The following is a 26,797-nucleotide window of genomic DNA, read 5'->3' as shown; positions in this document are numbered from 1 at the left end:
ATTTTCTCCCCATTTCTACCCTCCCGCCCACTCCAAGATGGCATGTATTCTGATTGCCCCATTTCCTGTGGGGTAAGATACCCAATTGGGTGTGTATGGTATTCCCTCCTCAGGTCAAATCTAATGAGACCAAGATTCACTCATTCCCCCTCACCTGCCCCCCTCTTCCCTCCCTACAGAACTGCTTTTTCTTGCCACTTTTATGTGAGATAATTTACCCCATTCTATCTCTCCCTTTCTCCCTCTCTCAATATATTCCTCTCTCATCCCTTAATTTGATTTTATATTTTTAGATATCATCCCTTCATATTCAATTCACCCTGTGCCCTCTCTCTATACACACACACACACACTTATATATATATATATATATATATATATACACATACATCTGTGTATATATATATATTCCCTTCAGCTACCCTAATACTGAGGTCTCATGAATCATACACATCATCTTTCCATGTAGGAATGTAAACAAAACAGTTCAACTTTAGTAAGTCCTTTGTGATTTCTCTTTCTTGTTTACATGTTCATGCTTCTCTTGATTTTTGTGTTTGAAAGTCAAATTTTCTATTCAGCTCTGGTCTTTTCACTGAGAAAGCTTGACAGTCCTCTATTTTATTGAAATTCCATATTTTGCCTTGGAGCATGATACTCAGTTTTGCTGGGTAGGTGATCCTTGGTTTTAATCCTAGCTCCATTGACCTCCAGAATATCATATTCCAAGACCTTCAATACCTTACTGTAGAAGCTGCTAGATCTTGTATTATTCTGATTGTGTTTCCACAATACTCACATTGTTTCTTTCTGGCTGCTTGCAATATTTTCTCTGGGATCTGGGATCTGGAATTTGGCAACAATATTCCTAGGAGTTTTCTTTTTGGGATCCTTTTGAGGAGGTGATCTGTGGATTCTTTCAATTTCTATTTTACCCTCTGGCTCTAGAATATCAGGGCACTTCTCCTTGATAATTTCTTGAAAGATGATATCTAGGCTCTTTTTTGATCATGGCTTTCAGGTAGTCCAAAATTTTTAAATCATCTGTCCTGGATGTATTTTCTAGGTCAGTGGTTTTTCCAATGAGATATTTCACACTGTCTTCCATTTTTTCATTCCTTTGGTTCTGTTTTATAATATCTTGGTTTCTTATCAAGTCACTAGCTTCCACTTGCTCCAGTCTCATTTTTAAGGTAGTATTTTCTTCAGTGGTCTTTTGGACTTCCTTTTCCATTTGGGTAATTCTGCCTTTCAAGGCATTCTTCTCCTCATTGGCTTTTTGGAACTCTTTTGCCATTTGAGTTAGTCTATATTTCAAGGTGTTGTTTTCCTCAGTATTTTTTTCAGTATTTTTTGGGGTCTCCTTGAGCAACTCATTGACTTGTTTTTCACGGTTTTCTCACATCCTCATTTCTCTTCCCAATTTTCCCTCTACTTTTCTAACTTCCTTTTCCAAATCCTTTTTGAGCTCTTCCATGGCCTGAGACCAGTTCATGTTTTTCTTGGAGGCTTTTGATATAGACTCTTTGACTTTGTTGACTTCTTCTCACTGTATGTTTTGGTCTCTTCTTTGTCACTAAAGAAAGATTCCGAAGTCTGAGACTGAATCTGAGTGTGTTTTCGCTGCCTGGCCATGTTCCCAGTCAACTTACTTGACCCTTGAGTTTTTCGAGGGGGTATGACTGCTTGTAAAGAGTACTTTGTTCCAAGCTTGAGGGGATGCACTGTTGTTTTCAGAGTTATTTCTATATAGTCAGCTCTGCCACACCAGCACTCCTCCATCCCCAAGAACCACCAACCTGGACCTGACTCAGATCTTCAGCAGGCTCTGCACTCCTGCTCTGATCTGCCACTTAATTCCCCCCACCAGGTGGGCCTGGGACCAGAAGCAACTGCAGCTGTAGTTCTGTAGCTGCACCACCACTGCTGCCTCCAGGGTGGTGGCCAAACTGCGAACTTTTACTCTGTCCCCCGCAGCTTTTCCCACTAACCTTCTGTGTTGTCATTGGTGTTTGTGGGTTGAGAGGTCTGGTAACTGCCACAGCTCACTGATTCAGGGTGCTAGGGCCTGTTCCACCAGGCTCCTGGTCGGGTTGGTCCTGCCGCTCCCTTCTGCTCCCAGCTCCCTGGGAGATAGACCTCACCTAGCAACCGCCCAGGCTGTCCTGGGCTGGAGCCGTGTTTCCCTCTGCTATTTTGTGGGTTCTGAATTTCTAGAATTTGTTCAGAGCCAGTTTTATAGGTTTTTGGAGGGACCTGGCGGGGAGATCACAAGTCCCTGCATTCCAGATGCCATCTTGGCTCTGCCCCATATATATCATTTCTTATTAATATAATATATACTTGAGGATTAATCTCTTTACACAATATTTATACGTAGATATTCATACCAGGAACACCAACAAGTATCCCACTTCCACGTTGATAAACTCTGAAATTCCTTTATTATAATTTTTTTATCACTTCATCATTCCATTTATCTTACAATCCCATGATCCTATTCTTCATCCTCAAAATAACCTCTACTCCCTCCATCCCTCAGTTTTTCCCTAGGCCATAGTCCTTGCCCTGGCTATGCTCTCTTTCCTTACTCATCTTGATCCCTTGGTGAACTAGTTCAACTCTACATTCTCATTTACTTTTGAGCACCTTGTCAACTTCCTATCACCAATCTTGTTCCACTGAACTCCAGCCTTGGATCATTCCTACCTTCTGCTGCCATCTCTCCTATTCATGATCTACTGAAGAAAGTTCAAGAAAATCACAAAACCATGTTGATTGAGTTTACTACAGAATTACATTACATAATATCTGTTGAGACCTCACTGCAGCAATGCAATCTTTTTACACCTCTCAAATTATTCACTATTCCACTCACCACAACTGTTTTTCCAACTTTTTCATCCCCCCTCAAACCATCCAAGGTTTCCTCCCTCCCCACTCTCTCAACTGAGAACCTTTTCTCATACTTAGCTGAAAAATTGAGATCTCCCTTTTCTCTTCTCCTCATTTCACATCACTTAGATGCCTTCCCCCACTATCTCTTTTTTCACTCCTATCTCACACGAAGAAGCAGCCCTTTGTCTTGCCACATCAAACTTCGCTACATGTACAATTAATTTAACTTCTTCTAGTATTCTCCAGCAGATTTCTCCCTCTGTCATCCCTATTCTCTCACTAATCTCCAATCTCTCCTTTTCTATTGGCTGATTCCTTTCTGCCTACAAACATGACCATGTCTTCTCCATCTTGACTTGTCCATCCCTGATAGCTCTTGTCTTATGTCAATCCTTCCTTTTGTGACCAGACCCCTTGAGAAGGCCATCTACAGTCTATCTCCTTTCCTCTCACTGTTTTCTTTATTTTCTATAGTCTGGCTTCTGATCTCACTATTCAACTGAAACTGCTTTCTCCAAAGTTACCCGTGATCTCTTAATCACTAAATCTAATGACCTTTTCTCAATCTTCATCTTTCTTTACCTCTCTGCAGTCTTTGATATTTCCTATCATCTTTTTCTCTTGGATACTCTATTTTCTCTAGGTATATGCCCCATTCTCTCCTCTGACATTACCATGACCCTGGTAAAGGCCCGTATCACCTCACCCTTGAACTATTGCCACAGTTTCATTCACTTCCTTGCCTTAGGTCTCTCTCCACTCATCTCTCATGACCACAGCTGTCAAATTGGTCTTGCTAAAGAATAGATCTAAATATGTCACCTCCCTACTTGATAAACACCAGTGGCTCCCTATTGTTTGTCCTACAGAATTAAATTTTAAAATTCTGTTTAGCTTTTAAAGCTCTTTATAATCTGGTGCCTTCTACCTTTCCAGTTTTCTTACATCTTTGTCTTCTCCTTATACATGAGCCAGTGACTCTGGACTCATTCTTCTACAAATAAGGCACATACCATTTCCTGACTGGAGGCATTTTCATTGGCTCTCCTCCATACCTGAATTTCTCTCCCTCCTCATCTCTGCCTCCTGGCTTCCCTAGCTTCAAGTTGCAGCTAAAGTCCCACCTTCTACAAGAAGCCTTTCTTGACCTACCCTCTCTCAGTCCTAGTGCTTTCCCTTTATTGTCTCAAATCTTTCCTGTATATATCTTGCTTGTCCATAATTGTTTGCATGTTGTCTCTTCCTGAGCTCTTTGAGGGCAGGCACTTTTTCTCCCTATTTCTTTGCCCTTCCCCAGCACTTTGCCCAGTGTCTTGCCCATAGTAGGCATTTGAAAATGCTTGTTGACTTGACTTATTTTAAGCCATTTAACTTCATTTGTTCTTCAGTTCTTTATGGTAATATAGAAAAAACAACTTTGCCTAGGCCCTTGAAAGTTGTCCATTATTAGTAGGTTATGAAATTCCCAAGAAAAAGATAGTCTCATTATCCCAATTTATAGGATTAGCCTTGTATGTATAAATTTTATATTTAATAAATATTTGAATTACATTTTATGATTTGAGATTTGAAGGATTCATCAATGCAGATATAAACACATATACATACATCTATGTACATATTTATCCATTTCATGAGTTGTTATGGCCAAAAGAAATTAAGCTTGTCTTACATGACAGATACAACCCACTGTTTGGCTGTACTTGAAGCTTTTCCATTTTGGTAGGATCTACTCAAATTTCTACTTTGCTGGGGATCTGCTGGGATACTTTTTGAAAACCAGACAATTCTGCATTGAAATTGAGGTACCTGAGCAGGATTTCATCCACAATTATGATTAAATTTTACAATTTGTCAATATTAAAAATGCCTTATTAAAATACAAATACCTCTAGAAAGTGTCACATTTTAAAATCATTATTAGCTAATTAGTAAAAGGGTTTGTTCTGTCAAAACTTGGACTTAGTCAAAAGGCTGCACTGGAGGACCTAGAAGGTCACATGTAGCCTCAAGGCCACAGGTTCCCCACCCTGGCAGTCTTAACTCTCTGAGGATGGATTTTCTCAATCTGTAAATGGTGTTATAATAGTACTACTAATAACAGAAATACTAGTAGTAGTATCTTATAGGGTTGCTGTGAGAGAATGTAAAAAACTTTATAGACTTTCAAGTATTACATAAATAAGAGCCATTATTCTTACTTACTAATAATTGGAGAACTGGATTGGGTGGATCCCAAGATTCCTTTCAGAAGTTTTAAAAACTTTGATCCTATGAAATTTGGACTTTCTTCACTTATCTGCTGAGTCAGTGTTGCTGCTTTATTGAGGTTAAGGGCCCCTGGTGGGGGGGGGGCTGGTGGTGATGATGATGACAAGGACAAGCATTTCCATAGCCATTTAAGGTTTACAAATGTCTTATTTGATGGTAACAACCACCCTGGGAGGTAGGTGCAATTATTATCTCCATGTTAAAGATGAAGAAACTGAGAGGTAGTGTCTGAGGCCAGATCTTAATAATAATAATAGCTAACATTTATATTGTGTGCTAAGCACTTTAAAATTATTACCTCATTTGGTCATGCAAGCGCTATTATCATCCCCAGAACTCCAGTGACTTGCCCAGGGTCCCAGTGCTAGCAAAAGTATATGAGGCTCGAATTTAACTTAGGTCTTACTAACGCCAGGGCCAGCTCTCCACCAAATCCAAATGGATGAGACAGAGAGATAAGGACTTGAGAAAAATCAAATCTAGTCGCAGAAAAATAATGGAGGGTGGGGCAGCAGGAAGTTTTCATTAACAACCTCTTGTTTCATATACCCATTTGTATCTTCATTCAAGGGATGTAACATATTTAAGTAACTTATAACTCTAGTAACTAACTCTATTTTTGGCAGTAAAATACCTTAGAAGGCAGTCTATCACTCCCTGCCCCCCCCCCCACTTCCCCATCCTGGAAATAAGTTGGGGATGGGGGAAGGGAGTGACGCTGGGGAAATGGATCCACAAGGGAATGGACCCCTAGCAAAGCAAGAAGGTCCTAGATATGTAGGCTCCAGAACACCGTGAAAGCCCTTCCCACTAGTCTTACAATGGAACAAATCAAATGTCCCCACATAAACGAATCCAAGAGAAACCCACTAGGATCCTTAAGGGGTAAATAATGTAAAGTAGTTCACTTTTCAGATGCAGAAACTTAAGCTCACAGAAAGTGTACCATGCCAAATCACAACTGGCATGTACATATAAGCTTCAGGACTAGAATCCAGGTGTCTAAATTCGAATCAGCCTCTAAATTCAGAGTTTCCCCCCTTCTTTACACCACTCTGTTTATGTGATCTCCCGAAGAATTTTCAGTACTAAACCCTAAATAATGCTAGGCATCACAAACCAAAGGGCCCCGATACTACAACTTGTGGTCCGTCCTTATGCAAATACACACGCAGGGCGGGGTGGATGAGAATCAAGTCAAGACGCAACAGAAACAAATTTCTGGCCTTTGGCTCCGGGTGGGCATCCCGGAGAGGCAGCCGCGTCCATTGCCGAATCACAGCGTCTGGCTAATTACGGTGGATTAACACACTGGAGCACTCAGAAGCCGCGTCCTCCTTTCTCCTCTTCCCGGGATCTCGAGGACCGTCATTGGATCGGCTGCCCTCCCTGAATGAACTGCGTGGACCACGGCCGCTGGAGCCCCGAGGAGGTATCTTACTCCTTCCCTTTGCAAGGTGACATCCTGGCTGCTGCCCGCCCACCAGGAGAAAGATGTCCCTGAGTGCCGCAAGGGAGCCGGTGGTGGCTTGGAGCATCTCCTAACTTTGGCTCCCTGATGCGTGAGCCCCGTGCTCCCCGGGTTTGGAGGCAACACCTGCCGCCGCCCGCGCTTGCGACCCCTGTAGCCTCCGGCTGCGCCTGCCCCGGACGCCAGAGCCCCGACGGCGCTGTCCCCAGAGGGTCAAGACCAGCCGGCTAGGGTGTGCTTTACTGCCCCAGCCGGGAGCCAGCGAGGAGGAAGAGGAGGAGAAGTGGGAGCAACTGGGCCTGGGTAGCTCAAACGTCTGGGTACGTCCGAGCCGGGGACCAGAAACTTTGAGCTGCCCAGCGCCCGGATTCCGCCACAGCTCGGGCCAGCCGGAGGAGGAGGGGGAGGCGGCGGCGGCAGCGAAGTCCAGGGGCAGGAGCCCCAGCGCGGCCAGCCCCAAGCCCTCCCCGGCGGCTGTGCTGAAGCGTCTGGGGGCTGCCGGGCTCTGCGGCTGCTGCTGCTGCTGTTGCTGCGGCCCCCACCGCCGCCGCCGAGGGGCTCTGGGGGGAGGCGCAGACGGAGCCGGCGGCGGAGGAGGAGAAGGAGGAGGGGAGAGGGGGAGGAGAATGGAGCCCCGGGCGGCGGCTGAGCCCGAGCCCCCGCCCGCCTCCTCCGCCTCCTCCTCCTTCCAGGCCCGGCTCTGGAAGAACCTGCAGCTGGGGGGCAGCAAGAGCAAAGGCGGCGGGGGCGGGCGAGCGGGGCCCGGCCCCGGGCCGGAGAGCCGCACTGCGGGGACCCCGTCGCCCTCCCCGCCTCCGCCGGGGGGCAAGCGCGACGGGCTGGGAGGCAGCAGGTGGAGCGGCTTCAAGAAGAGAAAGCAGGTGCTGGACAGAGTCTTCTCCTCCTCCCAGCCCAACCTCTGCTGCTCCTCGGCCGAGCCCCTGGAACCGGGCGGCGGCGGCAGCGGCGGCGCGGAGCAAGGGTCCGCCCTGCGCCGCCGGATCCGGGAGCATTTGCTCCCGGCTGGGAAGGGGCCCGCGGCAGCGGCCGGAGCGACGCCGCCTGGCGGCCGCTCCCCCGACTCCGCGCCCTCCTCCTCTGCCTCCTCGGTCTCCTCCTCGCCTCAGCCGCCCCCTCGGGGGGAACGGGCAGGCGATGAGGGCGCCAAGCGGCCGGGCCCCAGAGCCCACCTGTCCCACCAGAAGAGCTCCTCCCTGCCTGGCACTGCCTGCCTGGAGCAGCTTCTGGAGCCTCCGCCGCCTCCGCCCCCTCCTCAACCCACCGCACCCGAGCGGGAGCCCGCCCCGTCCGAGACTGCGACCCCGGAGAAAGGCGAGGAACCACGGGGCAGCGGCCAGGTGAGTCGGGCACTCTCACGCCCCGCTGGGCTTGGGCATCAGCATTCTTCTGGGACTGACGGGGTGAGGGGACCCACTCCTCCCTCCCGGGGTCCCGGAGCTAAGATCGCTGAGATACTAGTGAGGGGACAGATACAAAAGTTACTTCTGCCCTGATAGGGGTCCAACAAGTGATGGAGACGAGGAGGAGACTATGCCCTCTCCGTCGGTTCACTGGGGATCTTTCCCAACACGATGTAGAATGTCCGCCCCGAACTGTCTTCACTTGCACAGATGACACCTGCCACCCGAAATCATTTGGCTGGCAAAAGTGGGGCTCTAGAAAAAGAGAATGTTACTCTGGGAAATGGATCTCAAAGGCGGTGTCGATGGGGAGGGAGCGTTCCTAGGTTTTCTTAGAGGCGCAGTTTTAATTTGAAGCAACTATCAAGAGAAAGGAGATAGGAAGGGAGAGTTAGAGATTGTTATAAGTGAGGTTAAAGTGCTGTCAAACGACTTGCAGTTTTGTATCTTGCCATTTACTTCTCTTGCCTTCTACTAAAAAAAAAAATTCTCAGGTGTTACCCAACAGGTGAGACGTTGGAGACTCTTGGTTAGCTTACTTTTTCCAAGTTTCTACAGTAACGTGCAGGGTTTTCCTATCTTAGCTTGTTCTTTTAAGACTATATCACTTTTAAAAACGAACCAAATGCAACTTCCAGACTATTGGCCAGACACAAAGAGGAGATTTTTTTTGACGCGATGTGCACTCTTACCTTTAGGGGTATGATTTTGGTAGGCAGCCTTTCCAGTATTTCTTAGAAGGTTCTTAATGTGAAAAAAGGTTAAACATTTGATTGTTTCCAGTAGTTTAGATACTTTTAGACATTTTAATTTATTTGAGCTTTATAGTTGCCGAAAAGTTAATGATGAAATAAATTAAGACAACTATTAGACTGATTTGGACTGTGTTTTGCTAGGTGGGGCATCAGAGGAAGTTTTTATATTGAAAAGTTTTTTTCTTCATTAGGTGATCTGTGGTTGGATTTTGTTGAGAGGAAATAAATCTCTGTCCTTTTTCTATTGTTTGGGAAACACTTAAATGCTCAGTAAACAAAGCTGCAAGTTTTATTGTGGAGTTTTTTCCTTCTTTGAACCCAGAAGTCTGTTGAAAAGTATCTTTAACTGCTATTTTCTGAGCTCTTCATTTTAAATGAAAGAGAAGGGATAGAATTTGTGAACCAGTCATTTCAAAATGGGTGCCTTAAAATCAGAGGATCCTATGACATGAAAAGCACACAAGAAAGGTATATATAGCATTTGTAATAAAGCTAATTTTTAAAGAGGTATTTTGAGGATAGGGCAGGGGAAAAATCCTAACTTTCAGAATTTTGACTATTAATTACTGGATATCAACATTGGAAGAGTGTAACTAATAAATTACTAGATGTCAAATTAGAAGAGTGTAGCTCATTTAAAAAATTTACCTATTTATGTGTAAAAATGTGGTAAATAGTTGATCATGCTTACTATTCTAAGGCTGATTCATGGATGTTTGAAATTTTAAATCCATAGGTCCTCATTAAAGCTTTTAAAACTCTTTCATGCTGGAAACTAGAAAGATCTTGGTTTTAAAAGTATTGTAAAGTTAAACCTGCAATTCACTATAGGATAGTGTCAAATATTATTACAAGGCCACATTCTTGAGAGCAATCACCAGTTTGATGTAGAAGAATTTTATAGTAATAGTCAAACTGCCCTAATGGACTTTTGATTTCTTACATAGGAATTATTTTTATTTCTATCTCTTAGTGTTTTTCCAAAGTTATAATGTCAGATCAACAACTAGACATTGTTTTCTTTGTAGATATGTTATTGTGAAAACTGCTAAACTTTGTTACTGATCTTACAAGATAAACTTTCAAAAGCAAGTTACTATCATTAAGAAAAGTAAAAAAACCTATATTGATTTTCATGTTTATTATTAGCATATAGTCTTACATTAGTATCTACCCAGTAATCCAATAGAATTATAGATAGTAATGTGAATCCTTCATGGAGAAGAGCTGCAAGTTCATTAGAAATGGAAAATTTTGCTCTTACCTGAGAAGGAACCTTCAAAATCACTAGTTAGTACAACTGGTCTACCATAAAATGCACTTAGGAAGTAGCTTGTTTACCCATAGGAAGGAGTCTATTTTGCAAAGATGTTTATAATTTTTTAGTCCATGTTTTATTACTATATACCATAACCATATTTCCAGTGACCTTAGTTAATCCCATTTCCTATATTTAAAAGCAACCCTCCAAAATTTTACTGCAAAAAACTATTAGGTGTTCTTTTTCTCTCCTTCCTAGTGTCCCCTTCCCCCACCCATAGTGCCCAGGAATGGAAGAAACTGACCAGAATCTCCTTACCAGAGATAGAAAGGTCCTGTGGTCAGTACCCTATACACTAGGATGTTCACCTTGATTCCATGTTTCATTTCACATAGGAGCCACACCTATACCCCGTTTGCCCTCCATCCTTAACTTTTTTTTTAACAAGATGAATCTTTATGACTTGTACAAAAAGATGCTTCACAAAATCTGAACCTCATCCACTACCTTTTTACAATCCTAAGTATGGATATAGTAAATTCCAACTTGTTCCATTTAGGTATTTGGAGCGGCTGTGGTCATTTCTCCCTACTAATCTGTCACTCTAGATGCTTTCATATGCTATAGTTGGGAAATGGGGGAGAAGTTGGGAGCCTGGTAAGGGTAATCCTTAAGACCCTAATAGATTGGAGAGGCTGAAAGTGTCTGGGAAGCTTCCCCAGCTTTCTCCCCCCCATTCCATTAGTACTAGGGAGGACAGATATCATATATTGACATTTTGTTTACAAATTATAATGTAATAATGCATGTTAAGCTCTTTAAGGATTGCAGAGCATATATGTGTGCATGCATGTGTGTATACACACATATGGATACATATACATGTATATCCACTATTATTGTTGCTAAATATATTAGAAACATAGAAACCAGGAAAAATGAAAACTATTCTTTATGAAGGTAAACATGATAGCCAACAAATAATTTCTCCAGAGACAGAACATGTGTACAAAAACAATACAATTTTATTTTATTCTTCTCTTATTCTTGGTTTGGATTAGACATTAACAATCACTCCACCCCAACACATACTGTTCCTGTGATTCTGGATGAAGATATTTGTGGAAAAAAATCAGTTTTGGATTGCTAGGGAAAGATATTTGGGAGAGATCCATGTACAAATGAATTAGAATAAAGTGGCTAGCATCCATGAATGTCTTTCTCAGTGTCTGCATTTCAGGAGTTTGCATTAGCCAAAAGTAACTTTTTAAATATGTAGACATTGCCTTTACCATACTTAGTTCCAAGTTGGTGAGGCATATTCATAATTTAAGATGCCCTGCTTTTAAAAAAATGAAATATCTTTTCCCTCCATTGAATTCATTTCACATGTCAAGGCCATATTGTCACACCAGATGCATTTTTCCCCTTCTCAACTATGTTGGGAAGGATCAAGTTTTCAACTTATGTTGCCTATTAAATGTCAATTTTTATGCATATTCTCTTATAGATGGTTACTAACATATATTCTATTAGAATATGAAAATTCGATGGTTTAAGATTGGATTATTCCATGAAGAATGTTTTCTATTTAGCATACTATCCAAGGCTTAAAACATTTGAGCATAATTAGGGATTTATTATTTCTTTTTTTAAAAAAAATAGCTGTTGCTAAAATGCTTTTCACAAAAGAAGAACAAGTAGTCTATGGAAGAGGACAAGCAAATTACTTGACATATGCTAAGGAAGTTTTAATGCTCATTTAAAAGAATTTAAAATTCTTTGTATATTGGAATAAAATTAAAAGGGTATGTATCTATTAGTAGTCAGTGATGAATGAACATCTTATCTTAGACTATATATATTTTAATAATCCCACTTTATTTGCTGTCCAACATTTCAAAGAAAATTTGAAAATAGAGCATATTTGTTTTAATAAAATCTTACTTTATTGTTTTGGATTAGTTATTGTCACAGGGGTTTTCCTCCCAGCTTTTTAATATAACTATTATTTCAGGAAATTTCCCAAAACCTGGACAGTTATATAGTCTATAACTGCTGGGTCAAATAATCACTCCTATATATAAATAACTGAAACAACAAAATAAAATCAAGATAAAAGTAAGGCCTTGCTAATGAAAACACAACCTTCCGTAATTAGAAATTGTAGCTTTCAGTGTCAAAGTGAGTAGGGACGAATCTTAAAATATTTTGGAACCATAGTAAACAATGTGGGTAAATAAGGGGTAATAATTCAGGAAATAGTAGGCTCAACCAATTCTGAAGAAATGTAGGTACTCTTAAAATCAGATTGTTTTTTCTTCAACTTTAACCCTCTTTAGTTTCTTACTGTGTTTGTGTTGATGGCAGAACAAATGGTAAAATGCAGTGAACTTTGCGTCAAATTGTGGTGTCCACCATAGGGTACTTTATGTAAGTTTCATAATAATGCCATCACCACTGTTGAAAACTTCTTTAGCCTGGCATTCAAGGTCTCTACAGTCTTGTGCCACTTTACCTTTGTAGGTTATGTCATATGGCCCTTCCTATTTTCAAGGCATCCCAGATCCTTTGTTCTGTCTTTTAAATTCCTATCTGTTATTCAGGACTCAGTTCAAATATAACTATCCCCATGAAGGAGATTTCCTGATTTCCCTTGTAGGCAATGCTGCTGCTTTGTGTAGCATTCTGTACTTTTTTAATGCAATATCTCATACTATTTTTACTATAGCTATTTGTTTATGAGTTGTTATCACCTTTACTGGTTTGTAAACTAAAGGGATGTTATCTTATTGATACTTTAAAGTTTCTCTGTGCCAGCCAATGCTCAGAACATGTTGTTACTCAGTTGTGTCTGACTCTTCGTAATCCTATTTGGGGTTTTCTTGGCAAAGATACTGGAGTGGTTTGCCATTTCCTTCTCCAATTCACTTTTACAGATGAAGAAACGGAGGCAAACATGCATGGTAATTTCCCCAGGGTCACACAGCTAGTAAGGGTCTGAGGGTGGATTTAAATTCGGGTCTTTCTAACTCCAGGTCCAGTGCTCTATCCACTGTACCACCTAGCTTCAGAACATGGTCAATATTTAATAGATAAGAATTGAAATGAATATAGGTGGTAAACACTTAATTGTCAATAGACTTTGCTAACATTTTATTTCATTTAAGACTTAATGTTGTTATTGTATTAATAGCAACAGCTTACCTTTAGTAGGTGGTATAAGTATTATCCTACTTGTATTACAGGTTAGAAACGGAGGATCAAGGAAGTTAAGTAGTTTGCCATAAAGCTATTACGGAGGAGATCTAAGACTTAAGCCCAGGTTTTATGTTTCCACATCCAATGCTCTTTTCATTATATCACACTACCTTTCAGTGATGAGGTAGTGTTTGAAAGGACAAAATTAGTCCAGGAATTCTTGATAACATCACAATCATTGACAGATCTGGGAACTTTTTGTTTTCAGCTAATATATGTGAATTATCAGGTAAGCGTATAAATCCTTACTGAGATCTTAAACCAATATTAGATTTATGATGAATATAACAAACTTTATTTTGATCCTTTAATAGATCTGGGATTTCCATTGTGAGTACTCCCTTTACTGATACAGATAGCAGCCCCTGTACACCTTGTCATCTTGTGTGATTCTTGGAAGGGAGGCCTCCCCATTCTTTAATACTAAGAGATAACCAATGTAGCAATCAGCCTGTCCATCTGTTAACATGCCTTTGATGGTACCTTTTGCCTTTAAAGTATCAAAGCGGTAAAGTCAAAGTGGAAGGTGGTTCATTGGTCAACAATGAGAAGAGATTACTGTAAAACATCAGCACATTTGTTTCATTACAAGTCTGTTGTCCACATTCTGGTTTCATCTGTGAATGTTCATGAGATGATTTTGGTTTACGTTGATCTCATGTGGACCAACTGTCTTCAGGTTATTTTTCCTCTTCCGCTGCTTTTCATCGTTTTGTTCTTCCTCTTCCATTGTCCTACTTGGTAATTAGTGCTTTACCAACAAGTTTGCATACTGATCTGATGTTGCCCTTGTTCACCTTTGCTTGGAATATATTAAAAGACAAGGATAGGGACTGGACTTTGGTTTCATTGGTATTAGGAATTCCTAGGTGAAGAAATTCCCTTTACCAATGCAGGTTAGCACCTTCTCTGTAACTTATAGTCTTAGATAGTTGCCTAGAACATTGAGAAGTTAAGTGACTTGCCCAGTGTTACACAATCACTGTGTGTCATAGGCAAGATTTAAACTGAACACTTCCTGGTTCTGAGGCCATTTCTCTACTACTTTTTAAGTGTCATAGAATTATAGCTATAGAGTTGGAAAGGTCTTTGGCTATTGTCTGGTTCAACCACCGTATTTTATAGATGAGGAAACTGGCCCAGGCAAGTTAAATGACTTGTTCAAGATCACACAAATAGTAAGTAGGAATAGTCAGATTTGATCTCCTCTAAGAAAAAGCAATAGTATGAGCCAATGTTGTTACTTTGTCCATTTTTGATTTGTCAGAGAGTTCACTGCTTGTTTAAGTGGGTTGGAGCTTCTGTTGCTTACATTCAGATCAGTCGATGATCAGACTGTACACAGACTAAAATAGCTGCTACATCTGGAGTCTTTTCCTGTCTGTTCAGATGCAGTCGATGTCCTTTTTTTTGGATGTCCTTTAGTTGTTGCCATAATTAATGCTTTCTGATTCTCTTCTCAAAGTAATTATGATGTACAAGTGTGAGGCTTCTGGGGACTCCATAAGCCTTTTGCCTCTTTCATTTCTTGACCCCTAGCCATACTGTGCAATATATTATTTTGCTGGCCTGCCCTGTGCTCTTCTTTGTGTTGAAATCACAAAGTATTGATGTAATTCCAAGGATCTTGTCAAGTTCATTGTTTTGATAGCAAATATTGATTCTTTTCTTTTGAGTCATTGAATGAGAACAAGGTGTCATGCTTCATGAAGTTAAAGGTTAATGCAATGTATTTGATACAGTCAATTTTCTTCAGTCCAGATAGCCGATGTGGACTTCTGAGCTAGTGACTATTAACAAAATTACTTTTTTGGCAGGGACTAGAGTGTGATTTCATCAGTGAGAGGGAATTCCTGGCATGAACACTCCCTCCACTGATGCAAATCAACGGTTCACCTGTAACTTAAGTCTTAATGAGTTGCCTCTGGCCAAGAAGTCAAGTGATTTGCTATTTTGTCACATAGCTAGTATTTTTGTCTAAGGCAGGACTTGAATCCTGGTTTTCTTTACCTACTACTTAATAATTCCTCCTAAATTACTTACAATTATTTAAAGGAAAGCAACATTAAGTTCAGGTAAATTTATAATGAGATTTATAGGTTTACAAGATAATGTGGTTAATTAACAAACAATATTATGTTTCTTTTATGTCTATAGTTATTTAAAGGAACACCTCTCCTATGTGTAATGGTTGGGAAGATGGATAACTTAAAGTTAACTTTTAAGAAAGAAAATATTTGCTTAAAATGATTTTAAACAGAAATCTTGATTAGAAAGTATTACTTCTTTGTCTTAGTGTGATGAGTTTATATACCTGAGCACAACCTTTTTTGATGACTTAAGGTCATCTCTATTTACATTAATATTTATGGTGTGCTTGTATGTAAATGGAGATGTAGATGGCATAGTATACTGACCCTCAGAGTTGTCTTGGTACTTGTTAAAAGAAAGTCTCTTATTTCAGAATGATTTTTAAAAATCATTCTATAAAATCTTTAAAATTAAGATTTTAATTATTAATTACCAATTCTCTCAAGTTAAGATTCTTTAAAATCATTCTACATGTACTAAAATCATTTATACTGTACACCATATAGGTATATGTATATCTATATGTATACACACATATATGTATACATATACATGTATGTATATATACACGTATACACACATATACACATATATGTATGTGTGTGTGTATATATATACATATACACACACACACATATGTATGCTTCTCCACAGAACATGCAGTTTACTCCAAAATGAATTATTGCCTCTAAGGTATTCACATCTCTTAATTTCTTTTTGTCGATAGCATTAAAGTTTTATTATTTTTGCCTCATTAATACTATGCACATTTTCAGGAGGGCCCCCAGACCAGCTACGTCATTCCTCTCCAGTCTGTACTCTAGACTTCCTCTACCATGACCTTTCACTGTGTATTTTTACCCACCTCCCCTTTTCAACTTCTTTGTATATGTTGTCTTCCTCTGTTGGAATATCAAGCTCTTTAGGGGCTACAGTTCTCTTTATTTCTACTTGTAATTGTATTCTCAGCACTTAATAGAGTGTCTAGCACATAGTAAGTGCTTAAATGCTTGTTGTGTAACTGACAAGGCTCTAGGTAAATGGTATATCCTAATTGTCTTTGCCTACTCATGTCTATCTATTGGGAAATTTAATCTTAAGGTTAGATGATTTCTTTGCAAAGGAATTTGACCTTGAATTTGGGTCAGAGACAAAGGGGACAAATGCTTAGGTGGCATTCACTGTTATTAATGGGTCTTTATAAGGATAAACCTTGGGTTTGGCACGTGTTCCACCTTCTACTTCAGTAGGTTGTATTCCAATTGTTAAATAAAGCTGGATCTAATGCTTACACTGTGAAATGTCCAAATTGCTTTGTGTACCTGGAAGATCATGTCGGTAGAAGGTGCAGCCAGCAACAACTAACAAACAGCAGAACTGGGGTTTGAACCTACACCCTGTGATTCTAAATTTACTGCTCTTTACAGTGGTAGTTTATCAGTTCCTCTTCTTGTTTGGCAAAGTTTCTCATATTGTTATTAGGAAGCAGATAACATTATAATTAGGTAGATTCAGGACTTACTGAACAGTTAGATTCAAATAATAGTCACTAATGACTGAGGTGCCTGAGAATTTTATGGTTGGTCCTCTGCTCACTTAACATGTTTAGCAAAGCTTGGAGTATGGTATAGATGACATGCTTATCAAATTCACAGATTGACACAAAGCTTGGAGGGAAAGCTAATGTACTAGATGACAGATTCAGGATCTGACAGGCTAAGATACGGGGCCAAATAAGATGAATAAAATGAAATTTAATAAGGAAAAATAGCAAGTCTTAGATGGGTTAAAAATAAACTTCATAAGTAGAAAGTTGGAGGCAAACTAGGTAACTGTTTGCTTGAAAAAGATTTGAGAATTTTGGTGGATAACAAACTCAATAGAAGTTGACAGAGGGAAGTCAGGTAGCCAATTTAATGCAATCTTTGGTTGCTTTAAGAGATCCATAGTATTCACAATGAGAGAGGATACAATCCATTTTTACTCTGCCTTGGTTAGACTGAAGATTAGATTGTTGTATTCAATTCTGGCACAGTGCTTAGTAAGAATGTTTTAGGATTTACCAGCAACGAGATTGGTGAAGGTGCTTGAAGAAACTGGGGGTGTTTAGCCTGGAGAAAGAAGGATTTAGGAAGGGACATGATAGTTTTATTTGAAGGATTATTATATGGAAGAGACATTAGTCTTGTTTGGCCACAGATGACAGAACCTACAAGATGGGTAAAAGTTGCAGCAAGACAGATTTTGGCCCAACTTAAAGAAAAACTCTCCAACAGAACTATTCAAATGGGAATGGACTATGTTAAGAAAACATGGGTTCTTCCTCAAAGGAGGCCTGAGGTGAAAGGTCAGATGACCACTTGCTGGGAACATTGCATAGAGAATTCTTGGTCAGCTACAGGTTGGATTAGATGGCTTTTGAGTTCCCCCCAAACTCTCAGATCTTTTGAACAGAAAATATAATGCCAGGTCACAGTTTCCTTTATGTTTTAAATTATTTTTTGCATAAGATTCTAGGTGCAGTCAGCATCGAAAAGCATATACTATATTTGAAATTAAAAATTATATTCTAACATGAGGCCAAAAATCTTGTTTTGTGCTTTTATGTGCCTCAATTTCCTCATTGAGGAAAAATAGATATATATTAATTTGAAAATTAAATTATAGTGCCTTTATGTGCCTCAGTTTCTTCAAATGAGGGTAATAATAATAATCATAGAATCCACCTCACAGGATTGTTGTGAGGATCAAATGAGACAGTATTTTTAAAGCACTTAAACCTTTTAAATGCAGGGTATAATTGCTTATGTTGGAACATCTTTTACATGGAAATCTCTTCTGTGAAAACATTTTGTACATCCCTTGTACTCCAGTTAATTCGAGTAAACAAATATTTATTAAGAATATACTGTTATGGGGCAGACAGGTGGCTCAGTGAGTACAGCACCAGTCCTGGAGTCAGAAAGACCTGAGTTCAAATCCAGCCTTAGACACTTGACACACTAGCTGTATGACCTTGGGCAAGTCACTTAATCCCAATTCCCCTGCTTTTCCCCCGCCAAAAAAAAGAATATGCTGTTATAAAAATATCATGCTTGGCATTATAAATGCAAAAAAGATAAAATATAGATCCTATTCTCATGGAAAAAGAAAGATGTACATGAATACCTGTGGTGCTAGGCAGAATGGGATAAATAGGGCAAGAATGAGGTATAGGTATAAGTGCTTTGAGAAATTTAAGCTACTTGAGATGACTTTCACCTAGGGGACAGAGTATTAAGAAAGGCTTAACATGTAAAGGGAAATAATATGAAATAAGCCTGAAAAGCCTCATTGTGGAGGGGGGTTGGTTCTTGATGCCAGAATTAGGAGTTGCCATTTTATTTACAAGCAGTAGGCAAACCCTGAAAGTTTTTGACTTTTATTTGAATAGTACAATAAAAAGAGGACTTGGTCTAGGTCTAGGATGTGCTGCCTTCTCCCTCTGCCCCTGCCATCCCTCTCCTTTGGCAAGTTCCTCTTAGAACTTCCATTTTGATCCAGAACCTAGAGCAGCCACGCCTCACTCCTTGGACTTCACCACTATGCACTGGAGTGGGTTTCTCCCATGCAAATGAACTTTTAATCTCCCTTTTATGTGTTATTTTCTGCCATTAGAATATAAATGCCTTGAGGGCAGGAACTAGCTTTCTTTTTGCTTCCATTTGTAGTCCTAGTGCTTAGCATGGCGCCTGGCACATAGTGAGCTCTTAGTAAATGCTTGTTGACTTGCCTTGCCTTGGGGAGGGGGTAGCCTGGACTTGGGAAGACTAGTTAGGAGCCTAATATCATATTTTAGGTGAGAAGAGACTTGGACCTGACCTAATAGTGTGATTGTAGTGGAAATGAGAAGGAGGGGATGAAGGCAAGAGTTACTTTGGTGGTAGAGTTGTTAGGATTTAGCGATTATATGTTGGGAATTATGGTGAGATAGAAATGAAAAATCAAAGATGACTCCAGGAAACCCTAATTAGAACTACACTTCTCAATATATACAATCAAACTTTATTAATCAAAGATTAATAACAATCCCTAAAAGCCAAACACCACCCTGATATGTTAGTGGTTCAGATAAGCTGCTTACCAGACTATATAAAGTTTCCTCTCTGCCCAGCCAGAGGCTATGTATCTCCCTCTGGTGGGTCTGGCAAGACTCCAAAATCTCAATCAATCATCACTGCCCAGAATCAAGAATGAAGAAGACAGGAGCCTGCTCTAATCAAATTTAGGAACAGGCTAATGGCTAGAGTTTCAGGGGATTTTTATACTTTTTGCTAACATTTATCACATAATTTGTTTGGTAGTTTACTTCCAAATCACTGACAAAGTTGTTGATCATATTTTCTCATTAGTGGTCTATTTAATCAAATGCTCTACATATGTTTATCAGTTGTCTAAGATACACACATGTTTATGACATCATACTACACAAATGCTTTTCTTATGGAAAAACAACTTACTCAAAGCAGCTCTACGAAAGGGCCCACTGAAAACAGCTCAGTCACAAAGTGGAAGCTTAAAATAAAACTGAATCAGTTCTTATTAAGGTAACAAAACTTGTGTGCCTGGGAGAATGGTGGTCTCATAAGAAAATGATAAAGGATTTGGGGTGGGTGGTGATAATCACTTTAATTTTGGATTTGTTTAATTGGAGGAACTGGCAGGATATTCATACAGAGCAAGCTTCTTACATTGTTTATATGATGGACTCTTTTGGCAGTCTGCTGAGGCCCCTTCTTAAAATAATTTTTTAAAATACATAAAGTAAAATACAATGGATTATAAAGAGATAAAATATATTGAAATGCAGTCATCAAAATATAAAAAAAACAAATAAAGTCATGAATCCCAGGTTAAGAATGCCTGACCAATAAGATATTTATCAGATATTTGAAAATATGGGACTAGAGGTTTGGGGAAAGGTTAGGTATAGAAATATGCACTTGGGAATCATGTGCATCTGAACAATGAGAATAGATGAGATCACTAAGGGAGGGAGTATATAGAGAGTGGAGAAGTGAGTCAAGGACAGCAGGTTGGGAGATACAAGTAAGCTCAGTGTCTGGAACATAGGAGGTGCTTAATAAATGCTTGATGATTGATTGAAGAGGATGAACCAGTTTTGGAGCCAGAAAGAACAGTAAGAAAAGTAGAAGGAGATCATGAAAGTGTAGTATCCTTGATCCCAAGGGAGAAGAGGGTATCCACAAGTAATCTTTCAAGGACTGTCAAGTGTACTTTGTAATGTTTCAAAACTCTGAAATTATATTCCATTATTTGGTTTTTAGGTTTTCATAATTTTTTACATGTGCCTTGCAGGTGACAGAAAGTCGTCAGGGGTAGTGAATGTACTGGATAACAGAATAAAACAATGCTCAACAGCCTAGAACATTGGACTAAATTGAATAGATTAAATTTAATAGGGATAAATATAAAGTCTGACAGGGGCTAAAAAAATATCGGCTTCCCAAGTACAAGATGGGGGAGGCATAACTAGACCACAGATTTTCTGAAAAAGATCCAGAGGTTTTAGTTGATGGCAGGCTCAATATGAGTCAACAGTGTGATATGGTGGCCAAGAAAGCAAATACAATTTTATACTTCATTAATTCTGCTGTATTTTGTCCTTGTCAGACCACATCTGGAGTGTTCTGTTCTGTACACCACATTTGACACATTCTTCTTGAGTCCAGAAGTGGAAATCCCAAAAAGGAAAATTTAGGCTTAATGTAAAGGATACTTCCTAACAATTAGAAGACCATTCTAAAATGGTACTGGCTGCTTCCTGAGGTGGGTTCTCCCTGGAGGTTTTCAAGCAATGACAAGATGACTATTTGCCTAATAAGCTGTAGGAGAGATCCTTGTTTATCAATATTATAAAATTGTTCAGGGATAGATTGTTCAGAAATGAGTTCTCTAATAAGATTATTATTATTATTATTATTATTATTCTTTGCATTTTCCTGGTTTATATAATGATGTCTTTCCCCCTGCCCCTAATACGTTAATTTTTTAAAAACACTGATGGGTATATTTAATCTTGACCTTCGGGTTCAGCCCATTGGTATGCTGGTAAATATTTAACAATCAACTCTTGGTGGGGAAAATACACACATATACACAATATATATTGCATATATATGTATATGTCTATGTATTACACTTTTAAATTTAATTGTACTTCCCTATTTTGCAGATAAAGGAATTGAAGCCCAGTATGTTAAATAACTTGCCCAAAATCACACAGGTAATAATCATCAGAGGTGGGATTTGAGCCCAGTTCTTTGGACTCTGGAATCAGTTCTTTTACCATTGCCTCTTAAAGTCAATAGAACCTTGGGCTAGGAGTCAGGAAGACCTGAGTTTAAATCTTGCCTTAGACTCTTACTAGCTATGTGAGCCTGGGCAAATCACTTAACCTTGGTTTGCCTCAGTTTCCTCAATTGTAAAATATGAATGATAAATAATTGCACCTACCTCATGGAGCTGTTTTGAAGATCAACTGAGATAGTATTTATACGTAGTAGGTGCTATATAATTCTTAATCCCTTTCCTTTTCTCTTACACTTGCCCTTTTAATTTTTCTCTAAGGGAATTTTAGTTTGGCTCTGTTTCAATGCTTATGTATATGTCAATAATGTATTATGGCTCATCTTACCTTTGTACTGGTAGTGATATGAAGAATCATAGCATATCAACATAATGCTTTGGCTTACAAAATGTTTTCCCCACAATAAATTTTGTGAGATGGGTTAGTGCAAGAAATATTGGCGCCTTTTTGAAGATGGGAAAACTGAGACTCAAAGAAGTTACTTGTGTAGTGTTATGGGAGAAATATCTTCTTTTTGAGTTCACATGGTAGGTCACTGTTGCCAACATAGTTAACCTAGGTTTTATTATGTATAAGCACAGGTTCTGGGGGAAAAATAACTCCAAACAGAGATTAGGATTTTATGACAAGCTTTTATAGAGAAAATTATGTCAGAGACAGGGAACTAATTCCTTTACATTTTGAAGTCTTGCGAATTCTTTTAGGCTATACATACACACACACACAAAGATTCATAATCCCATGCTTTCTTCAATGTCATAAAAGCTGAACAAACTTAATTAAGCAAGGTCATAATCTCTTATGTCCCGTAAGGAAAAAAACCTAATTAAACAGACTTGATAGGTTAACTAAGTCAGGTTATAGACTAAACATGGAATTTGCAAAATCCTACACTTAACAGAACCAAGTGGTTACACAGTGGGATAATTGAGAGGGAGGGATTTACATGTCATGAAGACTTGCCTTAAGGAGTCCAAGGTCACCTCCAGGACTATATATGCTATGATAACTAAAGGTTATGAACACTAGTACTGCCCACACTAAAAACTAAAGAAACTAAAGCAAAAAAGAGCAAGAGAAGCCTAGGGAAATTCAAGTCAGGTCAGGACTTTCACAAATACATTATTTTGGGGTGGTTTTAAAGATGCCATATCCTTTTCTTCCTCTTATCTAGTTTCTTACCTCTAGAACATCCAATGTTTCCCCTTAACACTATTATTCCATGAATCAGGTTTTGGTCAGGTGAGGTTAATATTAACAAAAGACAGGCTTTTAGTTAACCAAAAGTTTATAGGAGGAATGGCTCTGGGCCTTGAATAATAAAAATTAATAAAAAGAAATTTAAAAATTCCCATTAACAGTGGGAAATGTCATCTACTAGCTAAAGAGATTTACTGTTTGGCACATCTTCATAAGATATTCTCTTCACTAAACAGTCTGTCAGAACATAGAATCTGCTGATTCCTCTTCTAAATTCTGCCCCCCCAATTTTTTTCTGTTCATACATTCTGCTTCTTCTGGATGATTCCCCTTTTCTTGCTTCTGTTCTCTTCCCATCTGTCACAGATGTTATTTCTCATTATCTCTATATTACTCCTTCTGCTCATCACTGACTTCTGGCTTCTTTTCTTTTTGCATTTTTCTTCTACTCTTTAGGCTTCTCTTGCTCTTTTTTTTTTTGCTCTAGTTTCAGTAGTTTTTAGTGTGCGTAGTACTAGTGTTCATAATCCTTAGTTAATCATAGTATAGTCCTGGAGGTGACCCTGGACCTCTGAAGGCCATGCCAGTAGAGTGAAAGCATTGGCAGTTTTTATCAAACTGGAAAAGGATTCCAGTATAGGGGCACAGATCTGCTGTTTAAGGACTACCTCACTTAACTTTGAGAAGAGTACAACCAGGTCATGAATCTGGAGGCTATTATAATTCACAGGAGCCAGCTAGGTGGTGCAGTAGATAGAGCACCAGACCTAAAGTTAGGAAAATTTGAGTTTAAATATGACTTCAGACACTTACTAGCTGTGTGGCCCTGGGTAAGTCTTTTAACCCTGTTTCCCTCAGTTCCTCATCTGTAAAATAAGCTGGAGATGGAAATGGCAAACCACCCAATATCTTTGCCAAAAAAATTCTGAAATAAGATCATGAAGAGTGAGATATAACATGACTGAAAAACAGCTGAACGACAACTTAATTCACAAAGATCGTCCATATCAAACTTTCTTAATCTGAGGTCTACAGACATATCAGGTCTGTGAATAGATCTCAAGGGGTCTGTGAACACGGGTGGGGAAAAATTCTATCCTTATTTTAACTAATGTCTAACTGAAATTTAACATTTCCTTCTGTTAGGAAGGAAACCATTTTTATGGTAGCAAACCATTATTCAGAGAAGAGGTCCATAGGCTTCACCAGATTGCCAAAGGGATTCATGACACAAAAAAGCGATTTACAATAAGGTGTAGAGGGATTGTGATCTGGGTTGATAAAGGGATTACCCTTAATAATATGGGTCCTCAAAGTATTAAAGTATATCTCCAAAGAATAAATGACTCCCCTGCCCCACGTTTGGTGAATCAGTTAATCATAGTTTCTTATTTTGACTTCTTGTCAGTTCGATTTTGTTAGTTCTTTTTCAGCAGTACTGATATTTGGAGGCTAGAGCTTAGGTTTCTGAGCTTACTGTGATGGAATAAGAAGTGGACAGAGCTAGAATTCAGAATGCTCCATAATCAAGGTGTTAATAATTTTACATAATCTACAGTTGCAGAGTGTAACCTGCTCTTTTTCTGTACTTTTCTTTAAAGCATTAGATACTGATTAAAATGAGTAGAATGGAGCAAAAGATGTGGCAAAGCATATGTTTGTGTTAATTCAGTTAAGAACCAGGCAAAACAAAACAAAACAAATTTCCATGGTGTGAATACGTCTATAATACCTCACGATATTTACATTGAAAAAAATTTGAAATCAAGGGATATAGTTGGGAAATTTTCAATCCTAATCAGGGTAGTATGATGCAAATGTATTAAAATATGCATCATCTTTCAGATGTGAGGGTGATCTGTGCATGGCAATTGATCAACTTTGGGAAGTTGCAAGAATGTGTTTTCTATAAGTAGAAAATGTGTTTTCCCCATCCTTAAGACAAATCTGTCTCTCCATCTTTTTTTTTTGAGATGGGAAATAGCATGATAAAATATTCAAAGTAGTTGTGGTATTTTATCTATACACAAGAGATGCTCTTAGGTAATATTTGAACTCTTTCATTACAAGTCCAAATATTTTTCAAGAGTGGCTTTTGAGCCTTGAAGAAATAATATTTTAAAGTTTACAATGTACTTCAAATGCAGTCAGTATCTGATCCTCATACTATCCTTCCCAGTTTGCAGATGAGGAAACAGTGTGTCATAGTGGATAGGTATCTACCTTTGGAGTCAAGAAGCCCTTTTCAAGTTCTTCCTCTCACATTTGCCAGCTGAGTGACCGTGGGCAAATCACTTAACTTTTCAGTGCTACAGTGACATCTATGAGTGTAAATTACAAACATTGCTAAGAGACATTGGAGGGAATTTCCATGAAGGGAATTTCCTGCACTGAGGAAATCAGGGCTTCTATGCCCAACCAAACCATCAAGCAAAACAGATGAGAAAACTGATGAACTTCAGTGTCCTCAAATTACTTGCCCTGTGGTTAGATACGTACTAAGTGTTAGAGGCAGAATGTGAATCTAAATCTTGATTGATTCCAAGATCTGCTGATTCCAAACACAGCAGCACTCTGTAGGATGCCATGCTACTTCTCTGGGGAAAAAAGCAATACCAAGCCAGTACAAAGTTCTTTCAAAGTCTGAAATTTCCAAGAGGTTGAAATAGCCTTAGTCAATATGTGATTCACTCTTTGATTTGGTGAGTTATTGACAATACCAGCAGCATTCTTATTTGCCAAAGGTGAGTCAGCTTATTTTATTCTTCCATGGGAGACTGAGATATGGCTCAAGGTGTGTTTTCAGTTCCATCCCCTCCTCTTTGGCTTTACATCTGTGCTAACTAAAGCCTTAGCATTTCTCTGCTCTTTCTGCCCTGCTCTTGCTTGATGGTCCTGCTTAATGGTCCATTCCTTAACCTCGAGTTGTAATCCTAAAATTTGAGAGAGAATGACAACCCAGACAATATACAGCAAGAAGAACAAGACCTTCATTTGCTGGAAAAACCAGAAGAGTGGTGATGGATCCTTTGTCTTGCCCTCCTCAAGGAAGAAAGACAATGCCTTAGAAAAATTAGTATGTCCGTGTGCAGGTGTGTTTATATGAATATATTTCAGTGTCATATTTTTCTTTTGAATGTTTTTTACCAGAAAAGGGCATGCATGTATCAACTTTTGTACATAGAAATATATTTTGTTCTGTCACTGATTGTTATATTCAGTTATCATTCAAGAAAATCCATTTAGTGGATTATCTAGGTCTTGCGATACCTGATCCTTTTGTCTATTTCCCTTCTCATTATTATTTGGATTAGAGAGCAGATAGGGACAATTTTAAAAAAAAGAAATAAAGATTGCTTTTCTACTTGTTGGTAGTCTTTTATAGTCATTTGTTTTCGGGAGGAGGTTTGAATTATGGTTCAAAGTTTTGGAATTTTCCTATTTGATAAGAATTCATAGCACAAACAAATATCCACACAAATGTGTGATATTTTCAAAGATGATACTTCCTAAAAGAAACTGATAAGAAAACAGCCTTACAAATTTAGAATCATAGAATCACAGAATCTCAGCATTGTAATGGACCTCAGAAGTCAGTTAAACTAATCCATACATGAGCAGGAATCCCCTTTACAGTATTTCTAACAATTTTCCTTTTGCTCCCACCTCCTTGGGGGTTAATCCATTATCCTTCATTGGGGGCATCCTGAAATGCTAAATACTTTGGAACTCTGCTCTGGGGTAGACCTTTTTTGTTTAGTGAGTGTGGGAAAACTCGCTTAATCCATTTTATCTAGC

The 26,797-nt window shown here is 39.1% G+C and overlaps 1 protein-coding gene across 1 annotated transcript in view; it reads left to right on the top strand.

Moving 5' to 3' along the window:
* The first annotated feature begins 7,266 nt into the window (after nt 1-7,266).
* The window catches only part of MCTP1 (multiple C2 and transmembrane domain containing 1), a 716,792-nt gene continuing 697,261 nt past the window's right edge, over nt 7,267-26,797 (top strand). Inside the window, exons 1-2 of the mRNA XM_036740827.1 lie at nt 7,267-7,998; nt 24,916-24,920. Of these exons, the coding sequence (XP_036596722.1) occupies nt 7,267-7,998; nt 24,916-24,920 (737 nt within the window). The remainder of the gene's footprint in view (nt 7,999-24,915; nt 24,921-26,797) is intronic.

The sequence above is a fragment of the Trichosurus vulpecula genome, chromosome 1, assembly GCF_011100635.1.
Source record: "Trichosurus vulpecula isolate mTriVul1 chromosome 1, mTriVul1.pri, whole genome shotgun sequence".
Taxonomy (NCBI): domain Eukaryota; kingdom Metazoa; phylum Chordata; class Mammalia; order Diprotodontia; family Phalangeridae; genus Trichosurus; species Trichosurus vulpecula.
This window is presented reverse-complemented; position numbering and strand designations above follow the sequence as displayed.